Here is an 11312-nt window from a genome sequence, read left to right as displayed (position 1 = left end):
CCAACAGAACTTGTTCATCACCACCTTTAGCTATTAACTATGATAACCCTTGTTTAAAAAAGCTAATGGAGTAAACTTGAAAATTTTGCCAAAGCTTGCTAGCACTGTAGAATTATTCGAAATTTAGTTAGATTTGATGAATAGGCTCCGGTAAACAAACAAAAATTGTTTTTACTATTAATTTGAGGCCACTAACTAAAGACTTTATAGTCATGATATCTTAAGAAATAAGACAATCATCATCATCACTACTTAACATAAAGTTTTGATAAAAAAAGTTCTAATAGCTGACCATAATCCTCATTACAAACAGGATAATCAACGAAGTTGGATTAAAGTAAATCGTGTTTGTATTTCACATGAAATATAGAAAAGCCATTCCTTACATAATATTGTTGGTATTTCTACCTCAAGTGACTTTAAATCTCTTTTTTTTTTGTAAACTCCTGTAAGAGTATGTAGTGGCACAATCAAAAATTATTTAATGATATAACTAATATAACTCATTTCAACTATTTGACAGAAACACTACGAAGAACAGAACATTAGTTTATTTCGCGCATGTTGCAAGTGTAATTAAAGGATGATAAAGGTTTTTCGATTTCAAATTGTCAGGTTTTATTTGGTGATGCGTAAGTAAGATGAGACAAAATAGGCTTAATCACATTATTGACCTCTTGATCTCGAAATTGGTATCTCTTCGCTAATTCAGTAGCAGGAAGTCTTACAATATCACAATACTTCTTCTTCTTCTCTACATCCGCCAAATGTTCGTAGTGATATCTCACTTTCTTTTGACAAATCGCTTTTTTACAACAGAAAAAGCAATGTCTTTATGGACGATAGAAGCAACATCATCATATAGTGTCACCTCTTCCAGAAGGTAATCATGCAAAAGGAGGTTCGCCGTCGATAACATGCGGTAGTCTTGCACCCACACGGCAATATTTGGTAGCCCATGCATTCCTTGTAACTATCACGGATCGATAGCTGTAAAATTTTACTAAGTTTGATAGTTTTATAATTCTGTGGGTAACAAATGTCAGATATCTCGGTATCAACTGATGGTCTCAGTTAAATAGAAGCAGTAGCAGCATTTTACTCAAATCTTGACAATCTTTGACGTAAAGAAACTGTCATTCTGCTTGGAGAAGTGGAATTGAGTGCTGGCGCAGAAGAATTTGCAATTGCTGGTGCAGGAGCAGTTCTCGGTACATTGTTGAGGAATACAGGAATATCAATTAGTTCCATTTGGTAATTTCCGAAAGACGTGAGATATTGAAATGTACTTCTAATTCTTTTTTTGTAGCTTATAGGGGCGATCTTAGCCTACTAAATATTCCTGAGGAAATTACATTATCAAGAAGTTTTTGACCAAAGACATGTCTCAGCCGGAAAACCGTTCATCATGATTCTTTGTTTCGATGGAGAAAATATAATCGCCAGTTTTTTTTATAAATACGGCATATAACTGGTTAGGTAATAATTTTTAGATGTTGTGCTCGTTTGACTTACAAATTCTTTATAGTTCGAATGTTGGAAGTAGAAAAATTCTAAAGACCTGCAGAAGCTCACATCGTTATGGTAAAAACTCAAATTTTTCAGCATGCAAGCGTTTAAGCACTTAATTTTGTAAATGTTGAACCACAGCAATCATTCGCTCTCTCTTATGTTAACCGGTATTTAATGAATGTCAAGTGCGTAACCGCGGAAAACTCCAAGAAATTGTTCACACATGCCACTATAGGCCTGTAAGACGTTACTAATCTAAAACGACAGGTAATACGCTTTAATTCATACTGTGATTTATACTTATAGTAAATCATATTTTATTATGTTATAGTAAAACTACCGTTTCTGAAGCCAAAAATGGGGGACTTCTTTAAATATGTGATTCGGTGGCCGATAGGACAGGTATTACTAAGGAAGCAAAAGGGCCTTGTTTCTTATCAGCTTCGCTTTTTGAATGGCGACGTCAATCGATGGCTCTTTTGGAATTACTCTCTTTAAATAACGGCGAATGTCTGGACAGCCGCCTGTTGATGACTGGAGTAAGTACTGTAATGGCTGTTTAACTATTTCGCTCAAGAAGAAAAAGATCTTCCATACTTTAATATTCAATTGGCTCTATTATGGCGACCTTAAGTCCAGATTTGACTTGACTCACTCTTTATTTATAACGACTTATGTCTGAAAATCTGCGTACTGTCAATGCAATTAAGTACTGCAATGGCGTTGGCTCTTATGCTCTCAAGAAAAATAATCTTTGTTTTCATTGTTTACACTTTCTCAATGGCGACATGGGGCCAGGAATTTCAGGAATCACTCTCTATACATAACAGCGTGCACGTGGAAGGATCCTTTTTTTTTACTATTAAATTGTGTGATACCATTGCGTAGTCTGTTGTTCGCTTAAAAAAAATTATTTTCGCTTCAATTCCGTCATGACGACATCAGGAAATGGATCTGCTGGAATCACTTACTAAAAGAAACGGGTTATGTCTGGTAGCCCGCTTGTTACGAATTGAAGGATGCACTGCAGAGCTGGTATTTCTTATGCGCTCGAGAAAAAAAAAGAACTTCCTTTTTTTTTATATACTTTCTTAATGTCGACCTCAAATCATGTCTCATTGGGAATCACGCCTCATATGTCTGGGAGTTGTTTTATTATTGATTGAAGTTTGTACTGCACTGTTGGAGCTCTTTTTGAATTGAAAAAAATAAATATCTGTTTTTACATTTATTTCGCTTTCCTAAAGTCGACATCAAGTCAAGCATGAGCGATTATCACTCTTTATGAATAACCTCAAATGTGTGGAAGCTTCCTTCCTCCTGAATGGAGTGTGCTCCGCAGTTGCCGTGTCTATTATGCACTCAAGGGGAACATATTTATATTTTCTTGATTCATTCGGTTTTTTCTCTTGGCGATATTAAGTCTACGTTTTGCTGGTATTATTTTTCAAGATATCCTTAATTAATGTTTCTAAATGATATTGTTTTTCTTATGTTTATATTAATTAGGTGGGTTAACGTCTTTTCAAATTGGTGTGATAAAATTGGATCATCAAAAGCTGGCGCTTTCGTTTGGGAAGTAAACAAGATATATATTTCTAATGGCCGAAGGGGCAATGGTTAGTTTCATAATTTATAAGCGTTTGCTAATGTCACATTTAAGAATTTAGTACGACTGAGTTTGCTTCAGGATTTCGTTAACGAGGATGAATACACTTCAAAGTCTCGTACCTATAGAAAGCACACAATGTCAAAAGCATTACGAAGAAAAAACAAGATGTAACACCTAATTTAGTATTAAAATTATATACTGATTCCGTGTATTTTTTTATTTGGGGACAGTTGGTGGTAGGGTAATGTACTGAAGAAAGGGAAATTTTGCACTGTTATGCTTGTAATTAACTGGAATTATTATAGAATAAGAAAAAGAAGAGGTAATGCTTAATCCTCTGTTTGATCGAATTTTCTGCTCAGTTGTCGTATTTAATTTGTGTAGAATCTCGGATGTGTGTCATGCAGCCTGCTGCAATAAGTAATAATACGGAACAACTTTTATTTTCCGACAGTGTTAAAGATAATAGCCGAAACATGCCTGAAAATAGTGGATCCTGGTTTTTGAGAGTGTTCTACAGTCAACATTTGGTGGAGGAGATTCTAGTAACAGCCAGAAAAAAGTAATGGTGATTGCTGTTGGTATTTAGTGGTTTGCTGATCCCATTATTTAATTTATTAAGACTTTAGATAAGATGTTGTTTGTGATTTAATGACGACGAATGTTATTACTGTGCATGGTCTCGGTTTATATATTTGGCTGTGATGTTTGAGGAATTATTGTATTGTGATGACGTACGCTGCCGCTTCCTACTTATCTGCGAATATTGGTTGATATTAACTTGATTCTATGGACTGCCCGGATGTGTTTATTAAAACAGTGAAGCCATGTGGATCATTATTCTTACAAGTTTCCGAAGAAAAATAAAGCTACCAGCATACAGCAAAGGAAATATTTCCTAAAGTTATCTTCATTATATTAGCTTTGTAAAAATGTACATCAAATAACATAAATCTTGAAAGCGATCCTTCAATTATATTGAGGCACCTTTAGCAAGATCCTAAAAGGTAGATCATCAATGACAGTATATCAATGATAAAATTGGAAGTTTAATTAGACTTTAGAATTTCTACATGCTTAGCTATATCTAATACAAAAAATACAATAATTATGCTGGTAAGACTGTTGCATATTCCTGGTTGGGTTCTTCAGGGTGTTTTTTATCCGAGTTGCAATCATTAAAATATGTGGTTTGAAGTTCTACGCTCATGTTTTCAGAAGTCGTGTGATGTTGTACACAAATTTAAACCCACAAATGGATAATACAAACGTCAGAGGATTAAACTGATTTTCTTAAGTGATATTGAAGTACATTAATTATCATTATCGCGGCCAAAACATAAAAAGTCGCGATAAGTATCCTTACTAAACAATAAGGATCTTTGAAGCAGATATTAAGTTAAGTGTACATGGTCGATAGAGTTATTATTGAAAATTCGGATAAATGTTTTTTGAATAAAAAACGCTATACATATTCCATTTATTCTTATCAAAACCCTTAAAACCTGAAAAAGTGCTTTTAATGTGCTTATGGAAGCGGTCAAAAATAATAATTTCTGAACCAATAATACAAAGCGTTATGGCTTAAAATCATGGAATACTAGCGAATACACTTTCATGATGGGGTTCACAATTCCTATGTATCGACTATGATTTAGGACCTTAATTGATCAATAGATGGTAACTATGCGTATTGGACTCCACATCAATAGATTATTTTTGACTATAGATGTAAGGTGGTTTTCAAGTATATACAGGAATACAGATTCATTGCGTGATTGGTTAATTATAGACTGCCAATATGTTCTTCTTGATTAGTAGAATTTGTTTGCATTATGGGTTTTTTGATCAGCATAATTCTGTAGTGGGATCCCCCTTCCACCCAAATTTCCCATCCCCATTCGACGTAAAACAACCCGCACCGGCCGTAGCAGTTTAATCCATAACATTTTTGTGACTGGATTTTCGATCAGCCAGTGACTGCATTCTAGCTGTTTTAATAGGGTCGGACCTCATCCGTTTTTCTAAAAATAAGATGAGGTCCGACGGTAATTATACGGGATATGTGACAAAAAATCAAAATTCTAACGCTACCAAAACGTGATAGCTGAAAAAAATGGATTAGATCCGACCCTAACCATAACGTTTTTTCAAGGAAAATATACTTCCTACGGACACCCCGCACTCTCTAACGTTCGATGAACGATGCTGAATCAAAACTATTTTAAAACAGCCCTCATTATATCGGGTGCCTAACTTTAGATTTGGATATTTAAACAGATGTTTTTCCCTTATTTTGATTTGATTTCGACTCAAATATTCAAAATTATAGAAGGAAAAGTTGTATGGAAAATTAAAAAAAACTATGGCTACATATATATTTGGAATGATCTTTCTGTGGAAATAAAACTGCGCACGATTTCGTTACAATACACATTGAGTCAATATTCCACACATACAAATGTAAAAGTAATAAATTAACTAAGAGAGCATTCAATAAAAAAAGTCCCTTGTTTTTTCCATTCTCTTCTTTTCGTCTTCTATCTTTTTCTCTATATTTTTATTAGTTTTTTTCTCTTCTCTATTTCCATTTTTTTTCTCCTCTATCTCCCTTTTTTTTTTTCTTCTCTATTTCCCTTTTTTTTTTTCTTCTCTTTTTTTTTTTTTTTTTTTTTTTTTTTTTTTTTTTGGTATCTGTCTTTTAGCTTTAGCGAATTTGAGCCGTTTAATAGTATCGAAGAACTTAATTCTTTGTATGTATTTTGAGATGTAGCTCGGAACCTCTGGTATGATACGCTTTATCTTTTATAACAACTATAGGGCATTTAAGAAATGTGGGACGGGGTTTTGAACCAGCCCTGTTTTCAATGCAAGCGTATTTACTTCGTTTAGCTACTTTTTTTTTGTATGCAATTCTTGTTTACCTCGCTTCACTTTTAACTACACGGATAAACACGTTCGTCTAGATCTTTGTACACCCAATTTTAAGCTCGTTATAAATGTCAATCTGGACCTTTTTAAGTTCATTTTTTAGGCTCATTATTAGTAATAAGTCGGAGCATTTCACGTTTACTTTTTATGTTTGTTACTGATGTCAGCCCGGATAAGTTACTGTCAACTTTTTTGCGTAATATAAATGTTATTTCTTTAAACAATTTCTTATCCTCGTCAAACGTATATAGAAAAGACATCGGATTTTTAATACAAAAAGACCAAAATCAAGTGGTTTCCAATAAAACGTCTTGAGGAGAGACTATTTACAACCCTTACCCATACAGCAACACTAACGCTGAACAAATAATATTATTAGGTGATCCCCCTAGCAAAGGTAACGACGAATGGTACTACATGTAAAACAAACATTTATAACTTAAAGGTAGTGTTAACATCATTTAGATATAAGTGCATATACGCTTTCTAACATCCGCTAAAGTGTATCACTCAGGCCAAAAAGTATTCCTTAAATATACGTATTTACTTTGTCAAAAACTAGAAGAAACAAAAATTCAAACTGCCCAGTTAGAAAAAATATTTTTTTCGCTAAGAAATAAAGACAAATATATATATATTGGGATCCAGTTATATAGGTAAGTAAACGATTCTGTTATGATTCAGTTTCAATACTAAAGTACAAGTAAATTTGTTTTTTTAAAAAACGACGGTTTTAAATGGATAACTTGGGATAAGAACTTGAGCCAAGTTACAGTGTCGATATCATGATATGAGTGAGATGTCTAAATGATTTGGTCCTATGGCGCCGCCCTATGGTCGTAAATCTTGATCTATTTGTTGAGGATAACATAATAATACACCTAGAGTAGAACTATCGGAGATGATCCAATAAGGACATGATTTCATATAATCACACTGGTGGCAATTAGTCGTTCCACAATTTACCGCTATCAATAAAACAATGCTGTGTAACGTGTATCGAGCGAAGTGTCTCATAGGACCTGAGCCATACGTATATGGAAATGAGTGCTATTGTTTGTATAATTGTTTATTTACTTCGTTATATTTATTTATTTCTTGACCTCGGTAAACTAAGTTTGGTAAATCATAAACCTGTTTACGTCGCTTTGGTCTTTCCTTCTTCCTTCTGCCTTCATTTCCCATATTAAGTAGAACAGTCTATTAAGTGATGACTGTCAAGGTTTTGCTTGTTATGGAATCACCGGTGCAGGACACTCTCAATACCCTCCTCTTGATACCTTTCAAATTATATATAAATACCCCTTCATAATTTTGTAGAATTATCTCTATCTTCTTTTTAAATAAAATTAGAGACGACTTAGTCCTAAAAGTACTTGGCCTTTCCCTTTTCTATTTCACAACACCGTCTCACCATAGAATATATTTGATTGGTCACATGAGCTGCCAAATCCTAGTTGCATATGTATGCAGATCTGTATATGGAATAGCAATGATTTTCAGCCAAGCTTCCATGACTCCAAAGGAAAGTTAGAACATTTTCCCCAATGGCTTTTATATTTTATCATAACGCCATTTTTGTAGTTAAGGAAATCTATCACATGGTATTTACATATTTACGTAATAATTAAGGTAGTGTTATTTGACAGTGGAAATGGCAAAGCTGTTGCAATAATAGCGCAAGTGGAATATCTTTCATCAGCCAGGTACTTTCCTTTTTTGTAGGAACGTCATTTACTGCTTATTGGACCACGGAATCTTTACTACCAGCACGTTTCTTGAACCTGTATGATTTATCCAAGTCGTCAATGTTATTAAATACTCTGGAATATTAAGGAGAGTGTCATGAACCACGTACTTTGCACTTTGCCCCTGACCACGAATCCCCGACTATTCGAATGTTCTGGAATCTCATGCTGAGATTCAACAACGCCAGTGTCCAGAACCTTCCAGGACCTTCCAAGACTATCCACGCAACGAACCTCCGCTTCCAAGAGATTAGTAATCATGACTCGTTTCCAAGTATCTCCGACGCCAAGCAATTAGTAATCATGACTCATGGGTTTCGGCCACGTAAGCTGAAACCAACACTAAGACTAATTAAGTAAGCCAAGACATTCTTAAATGCAAACCCATGTTATCTGAAAAGATATAAATACTCCCCCTTTCCATTGCCTTCCCCGTTCCACGTCGATTATCTTGTATCCTTCCCCTTCCCTGTATAATCTATTACTTTTATTAAATACTTTATAAACCACTCTTCCTTTGTCTTTGTATAACTAGTAGGTATCTTCTGATATTATTGCTATAATATATTCCTAGCCACGTTCCTGACAGAGAGCATATCAGATGCCAATATCTTCAGAAGCGACATCGTCTGGAAAGACCGTTGTTTTAACCTCGTTACGCACATATTAATTATGCCAGACAATAAAGATTTTTCTCTATGGTCAGCGAATATAATTAATTAAGCCCGTCATTTCAGGTTACTTTCTCGCGTTGTTCATCACGAACAGAATATTATTTTGCGTATTTGGAACACTCGAAGACACGTTCATCTTCATCTCAAAGATAGCCACAGAGAAAGAATAGACTTATTCCAGAGCCGTCGTTATTACAATCTTCTTATCGTTGGCCTACTAGTACGCCCAACGTTTATAAAATAAACATTAATATTTTCATACACTAGCTTTGAAATCTTTAAGAGACGTGGAAATTAAGAAAACCAAAAGCCAATAAAAAACTCTAGCGTGTTCATCTACTGGTAGACACAGTCTTTTCAGAACACCACACATACTACTGAGTGATTATAAAAAGATTTTCAGCCTTTACAACAAATTTAGTCTATGGTGTACGAGAACTTAGACCTGTCAGTATGCTGTGAACAAGGCGCGTAATATTTATCCTTTTCAACTTTATTTTGACACAGTCACCCCAAATCTGAAGAATGCCATATGTAAACTTTATTATTTTGACTCAAAATAAAAACCAACAAAACCGATACTACATAATCCAATTCCGTAATACGACTCAAATCAGAATGAATAAATATTCATAATAGCGTTCCTATTAGGTACCCATAAATTTGCCCCGACGTTCTTGGAAAACTAACATCTCTTTTTTTACGGAATGATCTTAGATAAATTTACAATATAAATATGCATACAAGCACGACCACATGTTAACCTGTTGAACTGTCAAGCCAGATACCATATGAAACATGTTTGAGCTGTAAGAAGAACGAATTTTTGAATTGGTGCTGGGATATTGTATTGATTATTTAAATAAAAAGATTTTACCGTGTTACCCGAAAAACTTTCCTAAAATTACTGTAGAAATTGATTTTTTTAATTACAGACTCGTATAGTAATCACACATTTAAAGCGCGATGACTAACGCAAGTAAATAAAAAAGAATTTCGACGGGTAAAAGTACGTTTTTTTGGTTTTTTTTCCGACAAGCATTCCTTCGAGGTCATGATCTTGACATCGTCCGGAAACAAGGCATCGAAGTATAAAATTGAACCGGTCATGACAAGCGTTTTTAGCAACATTAAAGTTTTGGGAAACCTCCTATTCATTGTTGGTTGTCAATTTGTAGATTTATTGTTTTAAACGAACTAATACAAAAGATGTCAAATCCGACGAAAGACTTTCTGGCTCTTTTATGTCTCATGAGTCTTTCGATGTGCTAATTTTATGCAGGTGACTATATTTTTGACCTACATTTATATTTTTCTCAAAATTAATAGACGATTTACCCTGTGTAGATAAATACTCATATGGCATAAATAGCAGACTGGAAAGGTATGCAATTAAATAGATATATGCCATTCCAGTAGTATATCATCGAAACAAGAAATGAACGCTAAAATACAGGAATATTCCAAGAACTACTAACATCATTTGTCATATGTATGGAGATACGTTGTACCATGCACAGAGTCTATGCTTTTTTTCAGATGATCCGACAATGTATGGTATAAACATAAAAAAGGTCTTGGGTGTAAACCATGTCGCATATTTCGTTGGTTTATTTCAAGGAGCACTTCTATAAGATTTCGTCTGGTACTACGTGAGTCCTATTTTATTGCATATAGTTTTCCACCCAATATTTCAGCCATATGGCGTACATTATTTTGTCTAATGCTTTGCTTTGCAATGGTTTAAAACACAAATAAACTTTTATTATTTGTTTTTAGAATTTATTATCGGGCCTAATCATTACATCAATTTAGCCTATTTGTCGAGAAGCTACCTTTAAAAGAAGCTTTTTGGATGGTTTACCATGAAAAAACGATTTATTTATATATATATATATATATAAACGAGATTTGGCTGCAATAGAATATACACATACCCTGTATTCAAAACAATAGAGACCGCCCGTTTATATCGCCATCCAACCGTTTGTATCACTGTAATTACGGTGTACCCATTAATTTGAAGCATGCATGCATTAATCTTGAGTATCCATCCATAGCTTTTAAGCATACATCCATAGATTTTAATCATTCATTTATTAATTTTAAATGTCCACGGATTGATATTGTCGTCCTGACCCTTACATTATTTTTCTTTTGAACACTTTACGTGAATTCATGATCGATTCATTCGTTGAGGGAATTGCTGTCTGAAAACACCGGCTGTTGTCGAACCATCATCAATTTTACTCGCGGTCCTAATTTGTATCGATACATCCATTGTTAAATACAAAGTTACGAGATGCGTTACTAACATATGGGTTAGCTTTGAGATCTGTAATTCGGTCCATGTTGGAATATGATCCTCATAGTAACACCTAAGCTACTTCGCCAAATAATTACTGTTTAGGATGCCGGTACGACTGGTTTAGGTTACCATTATTAAATCATTCTCTCGAAGTTTACGGATCTTGTAGTGTTTCCTAAACAGTTAAGGTTAACGAATAATAGATAACCAAAAGTAATCTACAATATTATACCCAGTTAAGATTACATCGGGAGAAGCAAAAATTTAGGGCGGTCAAAAACGGCTAAAACTTCTTTGCCTACAAGGTAATGAGGGTAATGTAAAGTGAAGACTGAGTCATGTGAAATGTACGACATTCAGTGAGTCAGGGCAAAAAAGAAGACGCCAGGGGAAAATATAAATCTAGATTACAGTTAATTGAATTAGAACTTAATACGTTCAAATATAAGAGTCTTTACAACAGAATCAGACGGCAGATTTTAAAAAACATTGGTTAAGAATCTTACTAATTCGAATGAGGAGATCGA

At 34.3% G+C, this 11312-nt stretch overlaps 2 protein-coding genes across 2 annotated transcripts; one reads left to right on the top strand and one right to left on the bottom strand.

Annotated features, from left to right (window-relative positions):
- Positions 1-611: 611 nt before the first annotated feature.
- On the bottom strand, positions 612-1251 carry EV154DRAFT_488954 (uncharacterized protein; the record flags this gene model as incomplete). The annotated part of the gene is made up of 3 exons (XM_051599215.1): positions 612-831; positions 872-1003; positions 1103-1251. 3 exons carry the CDS (start codon positions 1249-1251, stop codon positions 612-614), a joined length of 501 nt encoding a protein of 166 aa, XP_051449993.1.
- A 6242-nt stretch (positions 1252-7493) lies between these two features.
- EV154DRAFT_557363 (uncharacterized protein) lies at positions 7494-8838 on the top strand (the record flags this gene model as incomplete). The annotated part of the gene is made up of 4 exons (XM_051605421.1): positions 7494-7584; positions 7892-8128; positions 8378-8504; positions 8745-8838. 4 exons carry the CDS (start codon positions 7494-7496, stop codon positions 8773-8775), a joined length of 486 nt encoding a protein of 161 aa, XP_051449992.1. The 3' UTR covers positions 8776-8838.
- Positions 8839-11312: the final 2474 nt, after the last annotated feature.

Source organism: Mucor mucedo (genome assembly GCF_025094135.1).
Source record: "Mucor mucedo strain NRRL 3635 chromosome Unknown EV154scaffold_321, whole genome shotgun sequence".
NCBI lineage: Eukaryota > Fungi > Mucoromycota > Mucoromycetes > Mucorales > Mucoraceae > Mucor > Mucor mucedo.
Note: the sequence above shows the minus strand (reverse complement) of the source record. Positions and strands in the feature narration are given on the sequence as shown.